At 34.5% G+C, this 23,620-nt stretch overlaps 1 protein-coding gene across 1 annotated transcript; it reads left to right on the top strand.

The window, feature by feature from the left end:
* Positions 1 to 4,626: 4,626 nt before the first annotated feature.
* On the top strand, positions 4,627 to 9,868 carry LOC142627333 (uncharacterized). Its single transcript, XM_075801174.1, has 9 exons — positions 4,627 to 4,850; positions 7,210 to 7,330; positions 7,418 to 7,485; positions 7,567 to 7,626; positions 7,728 to 7,886; positions 8,299 to 8,445; positions 8,822 to 9,036; positions 9,125 to 9,233; positions 9,326 to 9,868. Exons 1-9 carry the CDS (start codon positions 4,731 to 4,733, stop codon positions 9,416 to 9,418), a joined length of 1,092 nt encoding a protein of 363 aa, XP_075657289.1. The 5' UTR covers positions 4,627 to 4,730; the 3' UTR covers positions 9,419 to 9,868.
* The last annotated feature ends 13,752 nt before the right edge of the window (positions 9,869 to 23,620 follow it).

Genomic DNA, 23,620 nt, shown 5'->3' with positions numbered 1-23,620 from the left:
AATAAAAATAAATTTGTATTAAAAAATTATTCTTATTTTAGATATGTTTTTAAAGATTTTGATACTTGTTATTTGTTTTGAAAACTAGAATTAAATGTAGACTATGTCTAAAATATACCTAGAGATATTAATTAATTATTGTATCCCCATGCGTTCTAATTTTTCAAGAATTGTTGTGTTGTTGTGTCCCATGTTATGTTAGAATCCATATTTTTTAGTGTCTATTTGGATACTGCTTATTTTGCTGAAAACTAAAAACTTATTACTAAAAACACTATAGCAAAATAATTTTTAAACTATGAATAGTGTCATGGGATCCACGGCTGACCTACCTATACGCGTTTTTTGAAGTTTGATTGGGTCATGAATAGTGCCGCGGGACCTAGCCAAAAAACGCAAAACGCCTTATAATTTCTAGGCAAACGCACACTTAGCTTCTTAGAGTGCGTTTGAATGCCGTTTATTTTGCTGAAAATAATAAAAAAATAATTTTCAGTTACTGTTCACACTCACAAAATACTATTCATTTGCCTATTTGCACTGTTCATGTCCCATTAACAGTGCAATAGGCGCTAGTAAAAAAAAAAAAGAAGCCAAAAACGCTAAACGTGGACGCGCTGGACGTGATCCAAATGGGTACTTAGATTAATTTCCATCTTAGTTTGAATAATAGTTACAGGAAAGTAAGTCAAGAGTATTGTGTAATTGTAGAATATCTATTAAGTCAAGAAAAAATTATAAGATTGCTATAGTGATACTAGTTATGTTCAATTATAATACCTAGTAAGAAGATATTGATCAGAATTATAGCCTTAATCTACAGCCAAGTTTGTTACCAAACTTTGTTTGAAAAATTATATAGGAATTTATTTTCTAATTGAAAACTTGTAAATTAGAGTGCCTTTGCCAAGCTTATTTATTTTTTGTGTTTTGCCTTATGTTTTGGATTATTATTATTGTTATTTCTTTTTTCAAATAATCTAACTTTAACATTTTTACAACAAATTAGTGTTAAATTTTTGTTACACATTTAACAAAAATATTACTAAAAATGAAATATTTTAGTAAATATTATGTAAATAAGATGTTTTCAAACGTACTCTTGGTCTCTTGTATCTCTCCAAATTCTTCTCATGATTTCATCTTCACAATCAGGAAAAAAAATTTGTTCGATACCAAGTTCAAGTAGATTTTTCCCCAAAAAAAAAAAAGTTTGGCTCTTTCCAATAAGACTAATACATTTCATAGCAAATATTATTGTAAGTTCGTTTGGAAGTATTATCAGGTAATTTTTTAAAAAAAATGTTTCGTTTGACAGTGAAATTGGAAATATTAGCAGTTGCATTATCAATCATAAAATTAAACGAAATTTCCCGTTATCAAATAGCGAGCAATGAATTTTTTTTTTTTAATGGGTAGCAAGAAGGATTTAGTATGGTTGTAATGTCAATATCATTTGGAAATTTTGAGAAAACGTACTAAGAATTTAAATTTTTATTTTCAGAAATGGCATTTTAACCTTTAAATTCTTGATCCATAAACACAATTTAACATACCTATATAATCTTAACATTTCACTTGTTATTATAAAAGAAATTAAAGAAAGTAATATCTTACTTTAATAGTCAAATCAAAAGTCTTGTAACTTAGCTGGATGGTATTTATGATATTTCTATCTGAGACATTCAAGATTCAAATACTCCGATTCATCTCTTATTGTAACTATTAAATTATAATATAAAAAAATTAATAGTTAAAATTATAAATATGGTACACATAAAACAATTTGTATCATATATTTTTATAAAATACGGTTCCTTTTGAAGTTAATTTCTCTTTTAGATCAAGTGTTTTTGAGAATCTCATGTAAGTCAAGGTTATCAAAGGATTAGAAGATTAAAAAAATGAATTAAACATAAATACCTACAAGTATTTTTGTAGGATTATCTTTTTGAAAGTAAAATATTATAAGTCCATGATATTTCCTCAACCTTGCAAGAAGAAGGTAACTTATTCGTTTTCTTCTGTTGTAACACTGCTATTGAACTATCGAAAAAAATAATTAATTAGCTACTGAAAGTTCTTTGGATTTCAACATTAACAAAAAATAAATTTCTCATCTATTAGATACTAGCTTGTAACTCCATGCATATACATGAATACACTTAAAATGTACAATAAGATACATAATATAATTCTTATATGTATAATTTAAATACTATTGATAGTCATTTTTATATTTTGTTAACTCTTTAAAAACAAATTTAAGGATATTATTAGGTATAAAATGTAAATTGTCCATATTTTTTTATAAAATTATTGTGAATCACTTTTTTGTTTTTTTACAATACATTTATTCTAAACTCTTTAGTTTTTGTAATTAATAACTCACTTGGATAAATATTTATGATGTGGTTTCACATTTTATTCTAAAATTAATAAATAAAACTCTTTAAAAATTAATAATTTAGAACGCATAGCACAAAATTGAAACTCTAATTTGAAATTCTAATTTGAGTTTCTCTCCACTTCATCTATTATTATATATATATAGATATATAGATTTGCAATCTCCACTTCATCTATTATTATATCTATAGATATATAGATTTGCAATCTTACTCTTATAGCATGTAAAAATCTACAATCATACAATTCCCACACATGCATAAGAATGAAAACATGTAATTGTCGTATGCATTATATTTGTATATGCATGTTACCAATGCCATGGAAGCCCCACGTGGGCATACTACAAAGCCATGACAGCCCCCATACAATAACAAAGTCAGATTTTCGGTCAAAATTAAAGGATAATATTAATAATAAGAGCAAAAAATTATTAATTTATATTAACTACAAAATAAATGAACAATTGTAAACAACTGTTTATAACATACAAAAACTAATATAAGTGTAAACTATTGTTACACATCTAAGTTATCTCTAAAATAAATTGAAAAAAATAAATCAATTTGAAAATATTAAGAGTATAAAATTTACTTATAAAGTTGTATATATGTCTCGTTGTCTTGATTGCTTTTAAAAATATAAGTTAAATTCAACTTTTTATCTATTTTTCAAAGTATTAAAATTTGTGTTCATAATAAAAAACCACAGTTTGAAACTAAAATGTCAAGAAATTTAAAAAGAAAAAGTGTAAAATATAGGACTATCAATTGAAGTGAAATAAAAAAATTCATACACACATATATCTTATGCCCAATACATACTCACATGTCATGAGGGGATTGAATAAACACATAGGTTTGAGAATGAAGGCAATATGTCTTATGCCTTTTATATATATATATATATCAAAGAAATTGGTGTCCTTTCCATAAAAAAAAAGAATAAAATAAAATAAAAAGAGTAGATCCTCTGTGTCTTTCAATCCAAGAGACATTCTTAATACCCTATGAATAATGTGTGATATATTGAATCCAAATTCTAAAACCTCAAGTGTACGTTAGGTTTAGCTAATAAGTCCATCGCCCGAATGGGGCGTTTGGTTCATCATGATATTATATTATATCATAATATTACATTATTGTAATTTTACATTAGGTGATGAGATTAAAGTGATATGATATATTTTTGTAATTTTAGATTATAGTAATATTAGAAAAAATAGAATAAACCAAAAATTTTAATATGGCATCATCGTAATGTGCATCACAACGAACCAAACCCTCCCGAATAGTCCTGTATAAGGGTGTCAATTTAGGATAGTGTGCTGAGTTTGTGTCGTGTCGAGATAGGGGTATTCAATTAAATAACTCAACTCTAACCCGACTTGTTAATAAGGTAGGTTGACCTGACTCAACCCACTTGACACACTTAATAGATGAGTCATGTTGGATTGACATAAATGTGACCCAACTTATTTCAACTTGCTTAATATTAAATATAACATCTATCTAGAAATAAATTTTTTTTCATCCCAAAAGTAATGTATATACTTCAAGTTTTCAACCCACATTCAGAATAATATAGTTCAACAAACATATAACATCCATTTAGAAATAAGTTCTTTACAAAAATATAAGAAGATTTAGAGATTTAGGATTCGTAGGGTTGAGGGATTTAGGGTTTGTAAAGTTTCTATTTCCAATTATATCCTTTGTAAATTTTTATTATTACTTGCTTTTATTTTTAAATTTAAAATATAAGTTGGCTATAAAAAGTATTTGACAAATTTAAAATAAAATGATTATTTATTTGTTATATAAGTTAAATAGGTTGTGTTAAATGCGTTATTTCGGATTAACACAAACAAATTGGCGTATCAAATGTATCTATTGCGGGTTATGTAAGTTAACTTGCTTATGACCCGTTTCTTATCTCATTGCTTTCAAATTGACCTGTTTATAACCCAAATCTGCGCCTAACCCTATCCCGCAAAAATCCATGTAGGGTTTATGTCGTGTCCACGAGTTGCGTCGAACATTGACACCCCTAGTCCCATATAGGTGATGATGACTCATGGTCCACGTGGAGGTCTCCCGTACAATTTTCCTCCACACACACACACACCAAAAAAAAAAAAAAAAAAAAAAAAACCTTGCTCACACTTCACGCGAAACCACCCCGAAAGAAAATAAAAGCTAGAAAAGCATCGTATTCCTTTGGCTGATAGTAAACATGGAAGTTGCGTGAGTCCTTACCTTACATACTGACAGACTGACTGACACTGTGCGATAGCCAATAGCAAGTAACCAACCGCCATTATGGATACACATCAACCGAGATCCGTAACTCCACAGCCTCCTCACGGCGGCGGCGGTGGCGGTGGCGGTTTCTCTGCGATTCTCACAGTCTTCCTATCCTTCATCGCAATCTTCGCCATGGTATTTTATATCTATCTATAAATATCAACTGCCGCCGCTTTGTTTTTCATGGCCATCTTCAATATTATCGCATTCTCTCATCGATTTCAATAGCCTTTGCTTTAGCATCTGATCGCTCACATTATCTGTTTTTTATTCTATGATCCTTATTTCAATCTTCATTTATTTTTAAAGCTACATTGGTTTCGGCATTTCTGCATTATCGTTTTGTGTGATTTGTGGTTCTGTTTCAATGTCGATTCGATCGTTTTCTTCAGTAATTTTCAATGTTCGTCCGGATTTTAATAATAAATGTAATATCTGTAATGAATCAAATTGCTGGAGCACTTTTGTGCTTTTTAGTCTGCTTTAATTGATTCGTTGTAAAACATGGCTTGCTAGCAAAGCATGCTTGCTTGTTGTTTAATAATTGAATTGATGCTTCATCATGTATACTTTTAAGTGAAGAAACATATATGCTCCAAAATCTCTGACTGTATCCATGTCAGACCAATGATTATTTTATGCACAAGATAAAAAGGGATCTACACACTGTGAGAGGGTAGATATACATATACTCGATTCATAAGATACCTTTTTGTTCTAGACGCATGTCAAATACGGACATGGCAAGAAAACTACTACATTGGTATTAGGAGGGAAAAAAAATTGGGTAAACTACATATTTGGTCCCTATCCTTTACACCATATTTCAATTTGGTCTCTAACCTTTTAATTGTGTCAATTTGGTCCCTAATATTTCAATATTGTGTCAATTTAGTCCCTGCAGTTATATTTTGAATGAAAATTACTAACATAGCAAATAACTAAAATAAAATTTTAGTTTATTTTCACGTCAACAGAAGTTAATTTTTTATTTTGGTCATTCGCCATATTAATCATTTTCATTCAAAATATAACTGCAGGGACTAAATTGACACAACATTGAAATATTAGGGACTAAATTGACACAATTAAAATGTTAGGGACTAAATTGAAATATAATGTAGGGAATAGGGACCAAATATGTAGTTTACCCTTAAAAATTTTATTTTGATTTTAGATATGTTTTTAAAGATTTTGATAGTTGTTATTTGTTTTGAAAACTAGAATTAAATATAGGCTATGTCTAAAATATACCTAGAGATATTAATTAATTGTTGTATTCCCACGTGTTCAATAGTATTTCAGGATCTGTAATATGTGACTTAGAATTCATCAAATTGGTTTGATATAAAAATGTGACTCTAGATTATTTCTAGTATTTGTTTCCCTTTATGGTGATGGTAGTAGTTGTTCTGTGTGGACTTGCATTGTTGCAAGTCAGGTTCAACATGCATCAATATTCTCATTGAAAGATTACAACAGAGGTGCATCATAGTGAATAATAGCCTATAGCTTCTAGTAGAAATGCTTCAATGGTGTTCCATTACAAATAAAAATGCTCTATCCCATTCATAGTCTTCCACTTTATGCTCCACTAACTGTAGTATGTCACACGTCTGATTTTTTTTTTCTTTCCCCATTTTAAAAGTGGATTACTTGATACGAAGAAAAAGGGATGTGGTTGATTACGAATGGTGGAGTATAAAATAGAATATAGTAAGAGTAAGACAGAAGACTTTTTTTTCTGTCCATTTCACCTTGCATTACAAACTGTGGTTCTAATGCCTATTGTCATTTAATTATTAACATTTTTTGAAAAAAATTTAAAAGGAATTTACATTGTGGCATCAAGTATGCACTAGGGACGGTAGAGTTATTTCTAAATTACTCTATTTGTAATTGTGTTGCCTGAATGTTTTTGTGGAAGTTTGCTAACCACAAAGCCGGTTTGGTTTGATACAAGCTGAACCAAAAATACTAGTAGTTCAAGTGCAGTTGTTTTATTAATCCAGTTATCTAGATTCAAAACCAGTTTTAGTTAACATGCAGCTTATGAAAATGTCAAATTTGCATGCATGTGAAAACACCAAAATTTAAAAATTTGATTTGGAGAGCATGTTTTTGAAAGAACCTCTTTGAAGATATGGGAACATATTTAGTTCCCACTTTGAATTAGTCTTTTGATCAAAAGATTTACTAAACTAAAAACAATTAAACTTGTCATGTTGTTCTTGGCAGGCTGGGCTGGTTTTGTGATTTGCTACATTCCTTTACTTATTAGTAACTGCAGCTGCCAGGGAGGCATACCTAAGAAAAGAAAATAGTGGATTAGTGTTTGTTTTTTTTTTTTTTTATGGAGTGACTATATAATTTGCTTATTAAATGCTAGTTTGTTTAAAATTTTAGATTTAATCTGAATCTCAGTCACTGGAACAAGTGTTCATATCATTTTATTTGAGTTTGAAAATATCTGACATGAATATAAATTTTACAGATAGTTATTCCTTCATCATCAACTTTTAGGAATGGTTTTTCCATTCTGCACCAAGTCCCAGAAGGCCATGTTGGGGTTTACTGGAGAGGAGGTGCCCTTCTAAAGACTATTACAGATCCAGGTTTGACTATGGTCATTTCTTTATAATTTTCATTCAGTAGTTGCTTTCCTAGAACTTGTGAAATTTATGCATGCACTTAATTTTTAGGTTTTCATCTGAAGCTGCCTTTTATAACCCATTATGAGCCTGTTCAAGTAACCCTTCAGACAGATCAGGTAAAATTTGATGTTATGAAAATTGAGGAATTTCATCTTGTCAGTCAAATGTTCAAATCCTTCCTGGGAGTATAATTGCAGGTGAGGGATATTCCTTGTGGTACCAAAGGAGGTGTAATGATTAACTTTGAGAAGATAGAGGTACAGCTACGAGATGTTGCTCTTTATTAACATTATGGTTTACAAATGGTCTAAGGTGTGAAATGTTCAGCTTATATGCACTCATTGTAATGCCTTCTTAGGTTGTTAACCGGCTTCACAAGGACTATGTGCATGACACTCTGCTGAACTATGGGGTGCAGTATGACAATACATGGATATATGACAAAATTCATCACGAGATCAATCAGTTTTGCAGCTCTCACTCTCTTCAGCAAGTCTACATTGATGTTTTTGATCAAGTATGCTAAAGAAAACATACCCTTTAAAGCCATAAATGAAAACATTTTAGGAGCTTCCAATTTAGCTTCACAGTATAAGAAGTCTTCCAAGTGTTGTTTAGAGCAGTGTACTCTGCTTTAGTAGTTTAATCTGACAGATTGTTTAGCATATTGAAATCTTAACTTAAAAGTTGAACAATTTGATCCCTCCTCAAGAAAATCCCAGCAAGTAGTGCTGTGTTGACTTCCACGGATTTTTTCTCTTTGGGAATCTATGTTGGTGTTAAGTTGCCAGCATTATTAAGAAGCTCCTTATAACTATACTTCATATAGTTGTGTAACATCATGGCACCATGTGCTAGTGTAGGGGTAATCAAATCCTTTTCTATTTATTTACTTCACATTATATTGACAATGCATTTAACTCTCACAGATTGATGAAAAGATGAAAGATGCTCTCCAGGGTGACTGCACACGTTATGCTCCAGGTATTGAAATCATTAGTGTTCGCGTTACAAAGCCAAAAATCCCGGAAAGCATAAGACGCAATTTTGAACAGATGGAAGAGGAGCGCACTAAGGTTCGGTTTCTTTTTCCTGAATACGATAGAAGGTCCTTTTACTTTCTTCTATTTTCCTCTGTTAGTCAAGCAAAGCAAATAGACACTCACACACTTGCACCCAATATGATTCTTGATATGCAGATTCTTTCTAAATTAAATGTGCTTTTAATGTATGTTTAATATTTCAAATTATAGCTGAACATTGAGTTTACTCTTTAAACTAGTTAGCCTTGGCCCTTTGAGCTTTTTTCACTTATATCCAAACTTTGTACATGCATATGTTTGCACCCACACCCAGTCAATGAAAAACATATTGGATAATTTATTATATAGTAAGCCTTTGAAGTTAATGGAGTGCATCATTCTATGTTTTATGTTGATGTTACTTTGTTAGGTCTTAATTGCTATTGAGAAACAGAGAGTGGTTGAGAAAGAGGCAGAGACAAATAAGAAAATGGCTATCAGTGAAGCTGAGAAGGTTGCAAATGTGAGCAAGATCCTTATGGAACAGAAGTTGATGGAAAAGGATAGTGTCAGGAAGCAGCAAGAAATTGAGAACCAGATATACATGGCTCGGGAAAAGAGCTTGGCCGATGCAGATTTCTACCGGTGAAAACTTCATTCACTTTTCAGTTTAAAAGATATGAATATGGTATCATAGAAATGACTAATATTATTGCTCTCTCTACATTTCTAGTTTACTGAAGGAAGCTGAAGCAAACAAGTTGAAGCTAACACCGCAATTTCTTGAGCTTAAATTCATCGAGGCCATAGCTGATAATACAAAAATTTTCTTTGGGGAGAAGGTCTTTCCCTCTCTCTTGTATGTGTGTGTGTGTGTGTGTGTGGGCGTGGGGTGTTGTGTGTGCAAGCTTTACTTAATAGTTCTTTCTTGCAGATACCTAATATGTTTTTGGATCAGAGGCTGCTTGGGAACTTCCTGCAACAGTTATCTAAGAATGTGTCTGAAGAGGAGAAATCAGCAGCTTAATTTTTTTTTATCCTTCATTTCTTTTTGTAATCTGTCGTCTCTACCAAGGTCGAAAAATTATAAGAGCACATAAAATGGCACAATTTGTTACACAACTATACACATGGGAGACTGTGAGTGATAAAGAAAAAGTTGTGGGTTCAGGTGAAAGTAACAACTGCCAGTCACAGTTTGATACGTAAGATAGTTGTGAAAAAAGTTACAGTAGTTTATGTGGCACTAAAACTACTCACCAAAATAATGTAATACCTAGGTTATATAGCATTATTACAATTTTATCACAAAGTAGGGAAAGTAAATGTTTTTATTTGATTTTTTATGGGAAGGGAATGTAAATGTTTGTTGAGGCTTTTAGAAAGTGTTTCATTTAAACAAAATTTTTGGGAAGTCCCCAATTTTTTTGGCTATGAGCATCCACATTGATGGAAATATAAATTTCACAATTTGGCACCACAAAAAGCTACTTTATCTATTTTACCATCTCACTTTACAAAACACCTTATATCAATGATTCTATTTTTTTACCACTTCATTTAAATATTATTTCTTTCTTAATTTTTTATTATTTCTTCGACACCTCACTTTATCTATCTCTCCATCTCTCATTTGAAGATTTTGAAGAACAACTAGCAAACCCAAAATCTCAACCACCTCCACTGCCCACCAACTACCATTACCACAACCCAAATCTACCAAATTTGCATCAAAATCTCAAAAACCAACCAAAATCACACATAAAAACAACCAAAATTTAACAAACTCACAAATCCTCCAACAAAAAATCCAATGAGACATTTGAAAAAGAGATTTAAAAAATCATCAACCCACAACCCTCCACTACCACCAAGGACACCAAGACCACTACATAACATCCAGAAGCAAACCCACCACATCAACACCACAAAATCCATCCCATAACCAAAAAGCACTATCTAAAATCATTCCAAACCTAGCCACAACCCCACTGCCACAACCAACAACAATTTCAACTCCTACCCACAACCACAGCTAAAGACCCACAAAGCCAAGCCATCGACTGGCTCATGCAACTGCCATCAACATCAATGCCAAGCCAAACTAAGCTCCAACCCAACCGATCCCAACCACCAACACAAACACAGCGATGGGGCTTGGGGCTTGGGTCGGCGAGAAGGAATGAAGATGACTGATTGAAGAGAGAGCTTGGGTGAGATTGGGTGAGGAAGAAGGATGAATCGCAACTGAGCTTGGGTCAGTGAGAGTGGAGAAAGAGAGGTGAGATTGTGAAGAGAATGAGTGGCAAGGAGGAAAAAGAGAGAGAGAGAGAGAAAAAAAAATATTATTTTAATGAGTGGGAAAATAAAAATATTATTTGCTTTTAGCATTTGAGCTACAACGCACAACTATAGATGACTATGCACTGTAGCTGAGTAGGTAAAATTTTTACCTATACCACCACTATGTAGCACACTTTTTGTATATTGTGGAGTTAAAAATAGAAATTTAGTTTTTTAGCACCACCAATGCTAATGCTCTTATAGGTTGTCATCCTAATGTAATGAGTTATATACAACAACAACAAAGCCTTAATCCTAAATTCTAGAGTTGGCTATGAATCCCTAACAGTCAACTATATTCTTTTCTTCCATTCTACTTTATCAAAAGTCATACTCTATGCTACTTTTTGGATTGACATGTCTTTTTCTTTTTTTTTCTTAAATACTTCTACTAATGAATATTGGCCTTCCTCTATTTTTTTTTTTTTTTTCGTTCCTTCAACTTGGATCAACTCACTTTTTTTTTACCGGGGCATTAGTCATGCTTCTCTAAACATGACCAAACCATCTTAAACAACTCTCCCTGTAGATAAAAGCTTGAAACATTTTATAGGTTGATGCACAATCTTTTACTTCCAGATTCAATTAACAATATCTTTTGTCACTGTTGTCAATATGAATGTTATTCACATCTGTTATGGGTAGAGTTTGGATTTACAATAGATTGTCTGTTTGATTTAAATATACCTGAGGAAGATAAAGAATTTGGTAAAGAGTACACAATTTGTTTTACAATGAATATCGTGACTTTTTAGTTGCTTTTAGAGGTGTGTAAAACAATTTGTTTGCAACAAGTTTAACCATTTGGTAAATTAGCACCTTAAAACAAAAGGAGAGTTGTTGAATTTTAGTTCGATTTTGATATAACACGCTGCAATATTATATTCTTGACATTGCTGGATGACTACGCATGGAAAACAGTCCAATGAAATGATGGAATGTTTATTTATGATTACAACTAAAATGATCTTGCTCCAGCATTCTAACCTCGCATGTAGTAGAATAATGGCAAATATTTTTTGCTGGAATATCTATATAAAGTCGTTGCTACTCTGGCATTTGATTGAGTTCTACTCTACACCAATCAATGCTAGTCACTCATGACTCAATATAAAAATATGAAATGAACTTAAAAAGTAGTATGGATGTGTGTATGGGGATTTCCTAATGCCATCATCTGATCTAAGAAATTCACATCTGATATATTTAATAATTTCATTAGTTTATTCGGAAAATTATTGAATACTCTAAGAGTATCATAAATGCATACTCCCCCCTCTCACATGAATTGTGGGTCCTACCATAAATTTAATTACAGGGATCCACAATTATGTGAAAGGAGAGAGTACATATTTATGATATTCTAGGAGTACCCAATAATTACCCAGTTTATTCTCAGAAAATTTTTATTATAATTTTTTACTTCTCAAAAAAAGAAGAAAAGAGTGGTGTATATGGGGATGTAAATAGAGATAGCAAATGGAACCACAAATAGAGATGGCCTCACTTAATTGAACAATTTCCCCTTTGCCTATTTGTTCTATTACTACAGAAGAAAGAAAAACCCCTTAGCAGTATAACTTAGGCTGGACTTAGGGCTGGGTTGGCCAAGGGTACTCTGGTGATTAAGTTAATGACAACATATTTTCTTTTGTTGGGTAATAAAAAAAATATCTACGATAATGTTCTATTCTTGGGGGAGGAGTTCCATACCCTGGCCAATGGGACTAATAGGTTTTTTAATAGGGATTTGGCTTGAGTCTAGTGCATTAGACCCATTAAGATGATGCCACATGATCGAAATTGGAAACGTGTCACCATCCTAATGGTTCAGTGTAACTGGATTATGGACCCAAGTTTTGCTCTTCATACAGAAATTGTGACCATATTTTTTTAGATGTATTTATGTAAATCATCCTTTGGTCGATTGATGGGATGTGCCTCAAGACAGTGTGTCTTGGGCTGCAAACAAGAGATAGGTCCAATTATATTTGATGTGATTGAAGGCATGGACAGAGGCAGAACTTTGAGTTAAGGGGGTACGGTTTTACTGTTGGCTGTATGCAGCGATTTCAACCATTGGCTCTGCTACTACTTAGCTGTTAAGTTTTTTTTTTTTTTTTTTTGGTAAGGACAAAATTATTTTTGTTTAGAAATTTTTAAAGGCCAGGGTTGTTTATTTTGGATAAAATTGGTTAATTGAGCTTAATTGTTTTTGGTTTTACTATTGGTAATTTTTGTTGTTGAGCTATATTTTTTGGGCTTGTATATTTTGTTTTAGATTTTAAAGTTAATTTTTTTTATGATCACTAAATTAAGGAAAATGTTAGAACTACAAGTTTTTTTTATAAAATACTGATGTGATAAGTGATTACTAGTAAGTAAAAAAAATGATGTGAATAATGGACCCATATGCAAACCAATAAAAAATTGTTTTCAAAATAGTTTGTAAAAATATATTGTAAAAAAATTTGTGAATATAACATTACTCTTACAAGAATTATTGAAATTGTTCAAGAGAAACAAAATGTAATTTTATAAAATAAAACTAGTTATAATATTATTTTTTTTTAAATGAAGGGGCATTCCTACCTATCCAATGGGGGCTCCATCCTAATTGAAGGTGAGTGCGGTGCAATTAATGGTGAGGGGACAGGTGAGTGCGGTGCAATTAATGTTGAGGGGAGGGGCTCCATCCCTGATTGAAGGTGAGTGCAGTACAGTTAATGTTGAGGGGAGGAGAGGTTGTTAGTGCTCAAAGGACTGTTATATTTGACCATCGGATCTATTCAATTTTACTAATATATATATATATATATATATATATATATATATATATTTTTTTTTTTAAATTTAAAACTTGACAGTTGAGTTCCATTTTGAAAAAATAAAACCTGGTTAGTACCATTGCATACCCTTAGTATGATAGTTACTTTACAAGTATAAGTTCTTGTAAGGTATAAAGAGTAAAGGTTGGGGTTAAAGTCTCCCGAAGGGAGCTTTACACACATGAACATAGATTATGCTAGAGTAGAATTCTATTTCAAATCCCAAAAAAAAAAAAAAAAAAAAACCTCATTAGTTGTTACCTTCTTACATTTTACCTTATGAATTTAAACATAAAAATAATGTTACAGTTACAAACTATTTTTCAATACTTTTACAAACTATATGGAAATAGTCCACACTCCACAAAGCTAAGAGTCCTTTTCAATCTTTCAAATATCATCAATTTTTTTTTCTTTTCATTATGGTGGGTGAGTTTGAAAAAATAAAATAAAAGAAATCTATTTCATATTTTATATTAAATATTACAAATTTAAAAGTGAATTCAGTATTATGTTATTTAATTTTAATAACGTGACATCATATAACCTAATATATATAAAAAGTTAAAATATAAATTGGGATATAGACTTTAATCGAATATCTTAATTTGTGTCCACACTTATATATCATCTTAATAATTTGTGCAAGTAATGTCTCCTATCACACATTTTGCTATCAAGTATCAACTCTAACACTAAATATTCCATCGCCACCACTTTGTTCTTTATTGCACTCTCACTATCCATCACCAGGAGTGTCATAAGGGTAATTTAAAAAAAAAAAAAAAAAAAAAAAAAAAGAGAACAAATTAAGATGAGAGAAATTTGTAATATGAGAGATTCAAAGATACAATCTCCACTTTTACGAATGCAGTGGAGCAATTAGAGAAAGACAAAAGGAAAGAGAAAGCAATATAATAAAATTTATTAAAAAATAAGTGGTATGCTCATACTTTCTTAATTGAGTTTTGAGTGATTGTCTTCATTTGAAATTAGTGGGAACATGGGAATAGATGTGCAGGATTGAATTTATTTTTTAGAATTTGAAGAAGAAAGAGAAAAGATGATAAAGATAGAGAAACATGTAGAATAAAGTAACTGCTTGTTATGGGAAGTGTAAAATTGGTGGAAGTTTGGGAGTAGATATGTTCAACAATTCAAGACTCAAGAGAACAAAGGGAAAAAAATTGTACGTAACTTTTTTTAAAAAAAAGAAAAAGAAAAAACATTTGTTGGTAAATTGCATTTTTAAATTTATCTAAAATTTAGAAGTTTTAGAATGAGTAATGTTACATGTTTAACCCAATTGTCTAAGGATGGGGTAGACATTGTTATAGAGATCAAAGTTGGTAAATAGAGAACGGGGTCTAGTTACAATGATCCGAGGAGGGGGCTGAGGAGAGATGCCTCCTCGGCTGGGTATGCTAGAGATCAGAAAGTTTGGTCTGCCCCCCATAAACAATGTTTCAGGAGATTCTATTGGTAAGGATATATATCGTGAAAGCATAAGACAAAGAAAAACTATGAAATATCTAAGAAAAGCTGCTACCACCGCATTGAATGTTCTGTAGGTAACTCTCTGACCGCATTAATGAGGAAGTGATACTTGAGCAACGGTTTTCAGCCTTACAGCTACTCCCAAAGACTTCAGAAAGGTGCTGATGGGACAATGATGAATACCAACAATTTGATCTACACGTGGAGGGTAGAAATAGAGGGGGAAGATAGTATAAAATAGAGAAAGGACCCAAAGGATGAGGATCGGAGAAAAAGGGAGAAAAACACTATAGACTCAAGAACAATATTTGTAATTTGTCCCGAGAAAAATATAAGAACTACCCACCTCAGATTGCGTTCGAGGACAATTTTCTTTAGCCAAATTCAGTTCATCTTCATTCTTTTGTGATTTTGGCCCACTACGATTGTTGTATAAATTCATTAAAACCTAGTTTTCCAATCCACTCTCTACAAGTTCATTGTATTGGGTTTTTTAGGCCTATTCCCTTTCTTCTTTTGGGTTTAGGCATGAAATTGTGTCCCTACAATTGGCGTCGTCTGTGGGAAATCCTTGTGTTTTAGTGAGTTTAATGTCCAGTTATGGTAGGTTCAGGTCCAAACCAAGCGGAGTCTATGGGGTCCCAACATCAAGATCATTCCTTTAGTCTTAGGCAAAGAAGGGACCGGGAGAGGAGTATTCATACCACCCATATTAGCACGAGCCAATCTCGTGGTGGAAGCCACGTCTCTCATGAGGATGGTGCTAGGGCCATGCAATTGGAGATTGATCATTTGAAGAGAAAGTTGCGCCATGAATGACAGAAGTGAACTCCTTCCATTTCTAACCCTTCTTCTGATGATGATAGGGATAGCAATTACAGGCCCAGGTCAAGGACTCCCCCTAGTGAGTCTTTCTCATATGAAGAAGACATCCCTCATGGCCACAGAAATAGGAATTCGTCTTGCAGAGGCCTGGGGAACGATGCTATGAGCAGAGCGTTGAATCAGATTTCTAAATTACCCTTCACACATAGAATTGAAGGAGGAAGACTTCCTCGGTGATTCACTCAGCCAACATTCACCATGTACAATGGTCGAACAGACCCTGTGGAGCATGTGAATCACTTCAACTAGAGCATGGATGTGCATTCCAAGAATGAGGCTTTGATGTGCAAAGTTTTCCCATCCAGTTTGGGACTTGTGGCAATGAGGTGGTTTGATGGCCTAGGGGCAGATTCTATTGATTCCTTTAAGGAACTCACCCGGGCGTTTGGATCTCACTTTATTACGTGAGTAGGGTTCCTCAGCCCTTGGATTCCCTACTGTCTATGACTATGCGAGAAGGGTAGACCCTAAAAACGTACTCAGACAAATACTGAGAAATGTTCAATGAGATTGATGGGGACTTTGATGACATGGCCATAAGAACTTTTAAGGTTGGCTTGCCTACTGAGCACGGTCTGAGGAAATCGTTAATGAGGAACCAATTAGTAATGTGCGTTAGCTCATGGACCACATTCATAAGTATAAGTAAGTCGAGAAGGACCAACAGTTAGGTAAAGGCAAAGTGAAGGTGGTCTCTCAGGATAGGAGGGACTTCAAGTCGGACAAATACAACAATAATCGTCCTCAGCTTGATTTTTCTGGCAGTCTAAGGCTACTGTTGCACCACAAGTAGTTAATATATTATTTTAAGAACCAACGCATCAAATCTTAGAAAAAATCAAGAATGAACCCTTTTTTCAATGGCCAAATAAAATGAGAGGAGACCTCGCAAAGCGCAACCAAAGCCTTCATTGTCAGTTCCACCAGGAGTGAGGGCACACTACGGAGGATTGTTGAACTTTATGGCAAGTTAAAATAATTCCTATATCACCCTAACGGGTAGGGAGGACAGGTAGGATTAGGATCTCAGAGGGATGCTTCTTCGAAATCACCTCTGGGTACAATCAATGTTATTCTTGCTGCCCCGAAAATGGTTGGTTCTCACCACTCTAGGGTACTGTCCATAGCCCAGTCACTTGTAGAGACATCCTACCCCGAGCTGAAGAGGAGTAGGATGGAGGTTTGACCAGCACTGAGTTTCTCTAATGAAGATAAGGCTAGTACCTTACAGCCCTATGATGATGCGTTGGTAGTTACCCTCTAGATAGGGGGTATGATGTGAAATGGGTATCAATTGATCAGGGCAGTGGGGCAGAGATTATGTACCCTAATTTGTATAAGGGATTGGGGTTGAAGCATGGGGATTTAACCGGATATGATTCACCCTTGGTAGGTTTTGATGGGAAAGTAGTTATACCAAAGAGTCAGATCAAACTACTAGTGCAAGCTGGGTCAAAGGTGGTGGAAGTGAACTTCATAGTGGTGGATGCGTTTTCTCCCTACACAGCCATCGTGGCAAGACCTTAACTTTATGCCATAGGAGCTGTTTCCTCTACCTTGCATTTAAAGGTGAAGTTTCCATCCGGTGACTAGGTTGATAGGGAGCCAGTCTATGGCTAGGCAGTACTTGGTGGCCGCAATTAGACATCAAGCTAAAGGAGAGTCCTCGACATCAAATGAGCAAAGTTTGTAGCAATCAAATGAGCCAGTTTTATCTAGTGGTATGATGGGGGGGGGGTAGAGTGTGACGGACTAGAAAAGGTTATTATAAGTAAGGATAAAGAGAAGTATTTTTAGGTTGGAGCTCTACTGCCTCCTTAGGAGAAGGAAGAATTAATGATATTTCTTAGGGAAAATATTGATGTGTTTGCTTGGAATGCTTATAAGGCCCCAAGAGTGGATCTGAGCTTCATTTGTTATCATTTGAATGTCAACCCAACTGTCATACCAAAGAAGCAACCACCTCGGCACTTATCTAAGAAGCATTCCAAGGCTGTCAAGGAGGAGGTGATCAAGCTCAAGCAAGCAGGGGCTATCAAGGAGATATTTTATCCTAAATGGTTAGCTAATACAGTAGTAGTGAAAAAGAAGAATGGGAAATGGCGAGTATGTGTAGACTTCATAGATTTGAACAAAGCTTGCCACTGTTGGGCATCCTCGGATGAGTTTTTTGGATGCCTTCCAGGGATATCTGATGATATCCCTGGCTTTGGATGATCAAGAGAAAACAGCCTTCGTCACTCCTACAGGAAATTATCACTATAAAGTTATGGCTTTTGGTTTAAAGAATGCAAGGGCTACCTATCAAAGGATGATGACCAAGATGTTTGAGCCACAACTAGGTAAAAATATTGAGGTTTATGTGGATAACATAGTAGTGAAGAGTAAGATGGTGTTTGAGCACGTAGAAGACCTTGGGAATATCTTTGGGATACTAAGGAAACACAAATTGCACTTTAATGCTTCCAAATGTTCCTTTGGCATGGGATCAGGTAAATTTCTAGGTTATATGGTTACTCATTGTCAAACTGAGGTCAATCCTGATCAGGTTAAGGCAATTAATAGTTTACAGCCACCTCGGAATCCTAAAGAAGTCCATAAATTAACAGGAATGACTACTGCCTTGAACCAATTTACCTCTCGGTCCGCGGACAAATGTAGGCCTTTCTTCTAGTTGTTGAATAAGTGGAAGGGATTTGAATGGATCAAGGAGTGTGCTTTGGCCTTTCAGCAGCTTAAGGAATATCTTTCTCGGCCACCTGTGATGTCCAGGCCCAAGGAGGATGAGGTTTTATTTGCTTACATCGTCATAGCTTCCCATACCATGAGTTTGGTGCTGATACGGGTTGACGGTGGTGTGCAGAGACCATTTTATTATATAAGCAAGTCGTTGCATGAAGTAGAGGTCCATTACTTACCACTGGAAAATGTCATTTTAGCAATGGTGCACGCTACTCTTAAACTCCCCCACTACTTCCAATCCCATACAATTGTTGTCTTAACTCAACTTTCGCTCAAATCATTACTTCGAAGTGCTGATTACACAGGAAGGATTGCCAAATGGGGTACAATCTTAGGGGCTTTTGATATTAAGTACATGCCTCGCACCTCTGTTAAAGGCCAAGTTCTTGCAGACCTGGTGGCTGAGTTTGTTGAACCTTCTGTAGAAGAAGAAGACAAATAGAACATGGATAGAAAATCAGTTGGCATGGTCTCCTTGCACGAACCTACATCCCGGAGGATGTATGTTGATGGTGCGGCAAATCAAAGAGGATCCAGAGTGGGGCTAGTTATAGTTTCTCCCGAGATGATCGTTATTGAAAAACCCTTAAGGTTAAGTTTCTCGGCCACAAATAATGAAGCTGAGTATGAGGCCTTATTGGTAGGGATAACTATGGTTCAAAAGATGGGAAGAAAAACAGTGGAGATGTCCTCAGACTCAAGATTGGTTGTAAGCCAAGTAGAAAGAGAGTTAGAGGCCAGAGATTTGAGAATGCAGGAATACTTGAATCAAGTAAGACATTTATAGTCAAGGTTTAAGTCTTTCACCTTAGTGCAAAGCCTTAGAAGCAAAAATATCCATGCTGATTCTCTGGCCACCCTCGCAACATCCTCGGCGCATAGTTTACCTAGGTTATCCTCGTTGAAGATTTGTGCAAGCCTACTGAGATGAAATGAGACATAGTCTGAGTTCATCAGGTCAGAGCAGGACCTAGTTGGATGGACTCCATTGTGCTATTCCTTAAAGAAGATGTCTTGCCTAAGGAGTAGTCCGAAGCGGACAAGGTACGTAGAAAGGCTCCCTGGTTCTGGCTATTCGAGGACCTAAAGCTGTACAAACGTTCTTTCTTTGGACCGTACCTGCTATGCATACACCCTGAGGCAGTGGAATTGCTCCTAGAAAAGCTACATGAAGGGATTTATGGAAGCCACACAGGAGGCAGATCCTTATCTCATAGGGCCCTTACCCAAGGATACTGGTGGTCGAGCATGCAGAAAGAAGTGCAAAAGTATGTGAAGAAATGCCATCATTGCCAAAGGTTTGCTCCAAATATTCATCAACCAAGGGGCGTCCTAAATCCTCTATCCAGCCCTTGGCCTTTTGCTCAATAGAGCTTGGATATTGTAGGACCCTTCCCTAAGGCAGCTAAAAATAGGAGATGGTTGTTAGTTGGCACAAATTATTTCACCAAGTAGGTTAAAGCTAAACCACTGTCAAATATCAGGAACTTAGATACAAAGAGGTTCGTTTGGAAAAACATTGTCACCCGGTTTGGAATTCCTCACACCCTCATCTTGGACAATGGCCTTCAGTTTGATAGCAAGGCCTTCAGGAGATACTGTTTGTTAAGATGTGTGCCCTTAAATCCTATTGTATGATGTTATGTATGACTTAATGTTGTGATCAATAAAGTTGTTTTATTATTATCTAAAATAATGGTAACATGAATATTGGGACATTATCATATAGTCTATGAGATGCATAGTATGTGATTTATGTGATTTAGTCACAGAAGATATAAATCACAAGTTCTTTGTAAACTCAGAATTTTAGTTTGTAGTTGGTGATAAAATTGGGCATTTAATTTGCGAAAACTATAACATATCAACTAAGATGATTTGTCTTGATCATAGAAATAGAGATTTCTAGTTGGTATGTCGATATGTTTTAAGAGTTAAAACATATTGAACTGGACCGCTGTGAGATTTATTATTCTCCTAACGATTGTCAAATAAATAATAAACTCACGACTTTTATTTACATGAACTTTTAATCCTGAGAGAATAATGAACTTGATCATGAAGTGTAGGTTGCTTTAATATATCAAGAGCGAAGTCTAAAGTCACGATCAAAACCTCAATATGTTGGGCAACCACATTTAGTGTTGATGGAGCATATATTCTTAAGATGAAATTCATAGTCTCTTAACAGAGATACAAAATATTCCCTTGAGATATGTTTAATGAGTTTGGTTATTCAGAGTGTTAAACCTAATCACTTTAGTAAAGAGTTACTAAATTATATATTTATGGAATTGGATTTCATAAATATATGATGAACAACTTAAAGGATTAAACCAGGTACTCAAGGAATTAAGATGTAGTAATCTTCAAAGTGGCAGTCTATATTCATGACTTTGTATTAGTACAAATATTTTATGAAGGGATTGCATGTACAATAAAGTCTTGGAATATAATTTATAAATAAGGCCTAGAGTGCAACTATATTTATATAATGATATTAAATATAGTTAATGTAACTTTGAACTTGTCAAGAGTTGACAGTTAAGCCCAAGACCCATTGGAGCTAGTGTCTTATTGTTCCTTTTTGGTCCCATTCCAAGTCACACATTTAAGCCCAACTGGAAAGGCCTAAAAGGCCAGCCCAATTAGATAATCAGTTAGATACAAAAGGAGAAACATACATAATTTTAAGAAGTTGATAATATTATTATGAAATTGTCTGTATGTGTGAGTGTAAGCCGCTCTCTCTTATTCTCCCTTAAACTGATTGAGAGACCACACTTCTTGGGCATTAGTAGAATTGGAGTGAAGATTAAAATTGTTCCCAAGTGCTTCTAGTCTTTTGTTTTTAAATTTTACCGCACTAAGGTACACTTTCTTTTGCGAATGAAATTGACCACAAATCTTAGGTAAATTGATATTTTTCATCATTCTTTAAGTGTTAAACAGAACCATTATTATACCTGGTTCCTTGAACCATCTATTTTGGGTAAATTAATATTTCATGTCATCTTATCTAAGTATTAAACAAAACCTTAGTTATACCTGGCTCCTCAGACCATATGACTGGTTCCTCGAACCATTTACTTTAGATAAATTAATACTTCATGGCATCTTATCTAAGTATCAAACAAAAACTTGGTTATGTCTGGCTCCTCAAACCACATACCTTGGGTAAATTGATATTTTTCATCACTTATCTAAGAATCAAATAGAATCTTAGTTATACATGGTTCCTCGAACCACCTGTTTTAGGTAAATTAGTACTTTGCATTATTTATTTAAGTCTCAAATAAAATCATCCCCGCTGAATGGAATGGCAAGGATTCCCACAACAATGACTTGAACAAAATGGGAATTCATGAGCATCACTTAAAGTATTTGTAAGTACTTCAAATATATTTACTATCTTATCAATATTTGATTATCTCCTTAAGGCCATTAAGCTTATTAGGAATGATGTGTATGAATGCTCTGTTGTGGTGTATGGTTTTTGAAGTTATAAGTGTATTTTAATGATATTGTGGACTTTGTAGTTTTAATTTGTTCTGTTGATTAAATAGGAAGGTGTGGTAACTGTATCACCACTTATGCAGATAACCAAATGGGGCCATATCTCATTGTCATTGTTAGTAAAGTGTTAAGTAAAATAGAAACTATGCAAGGGAAAGACACAAGTATCACAATTATGAAAGAAAAATATATATTTTTCATTGAACTGTGCCTTAGAAAAAGGCAATTTACTTACAAAAGGTCTACTTGTATTACAAATTAAAAAAAAAAAAAAAAAGAACAACAAAACAAGGAGAACTTATGACTTCATCTTTATTATAAGCTTGTCCTTGGGAGTCTTGGCAGGATGAGTGGTGGCTGTTGTTGAGGATGCCAAGTCCTTGCTCTTCAGGCCTTCCTTGGGAGGGATGGGGAGGGTTGCTAGAGTCAATTCATGGCTTTGAGAAAACACCCCTCCCTTGGGAGGTTCCTTGGACGCATCTGAGGGCTTCATCATCTAGAAGGGGGCTTCTTTGGGGGCTTCTTTGGGGGCTTCTTGTCAAGGGCACTAGTCTTTTTTGCCTATTTTAAAGGACTGCTGGGAGGAGGAGGTCCTTGGTCAGAACCTCTTTAATAGGGCTTGCAACGTGGGGGACTGTATCCTTCTGAAAGGCTGAGGAGCCTAGTGCCCAAATTGCAAGAGGGTAGTATACGTTTTCTGCCCTCCTAAGTGCAGAGGAGGCCTCAACCCTTACCTGGTTGAGGGCCTCGTTCCACACCTAGAGGCAGTATATTCTACACACCCTTATAACCTCAGAACTAAAGGCCTCTTTAGTCTCAGCTACCTCCACGTTGTGGCCGTCTTGTTCGGCCTGATCCTTGACCTTATCAGCGTCCTCTAAATTTTTCTTTAAAACTTTGATTTGCTCTCTGGCAGCATCAAGATCAACCTCAGTTTGGTGAAGTTGCTTACGCTAGGTCTCGATCTGTCTTTCCACCCCTTCCAATGTCACCTCAGTGCTTTTTCTTTCATTCTCGGATTGGGAGAGTTGAGTGTTTAGCTCTTTTACCCTCTTCTTGGCCATATTGAAGGCCTCAATAGCAGCAATCCTCCTTCCCTCCTTGTCTTTGTATTGCCAGTGAGAATAATCTACCATCTCCTCAGCCCTAAAAGCGGCTTGGACAACCTACCAAGAAAACTTACCAAGTAAGTGAATGCGAAGTTAAAACATATATATATATATATATATATATATATATATATATATATATATATATATATAAGTAATGATAGCAGAAGTAAAGAAAGATGAACAAATAAACATCAAACTTAGCTCGAACAACTTACCTTGGTGAGGTCTCTCTTTAGACCTAGAAACACCTCATGCTTCCTCATGGTCCTCAGCTTGGTCATGTCGTTGGGTAGTAGCAAAGCTTGC

Source organism: Castanea sativa, chromosome 3 (assembly GCF_040712315.1).
Source record: "Castanea sativa cultivar Marrone di Chiusa Pesio chromosome 3, ASM4071231v1".
Classification (NCBI taxonomy): Eukaryota; Viridiplantae; Streptophyta; class Magnoliopsida; order Fagales; family Fagaceae; genus Castanea; species Castanea sativa.
The sequence above is the reverse complement of the archived record's forward strand: the minus strand, read 5'-3'. Positions and strand labels throughout refer to the sequence as shown.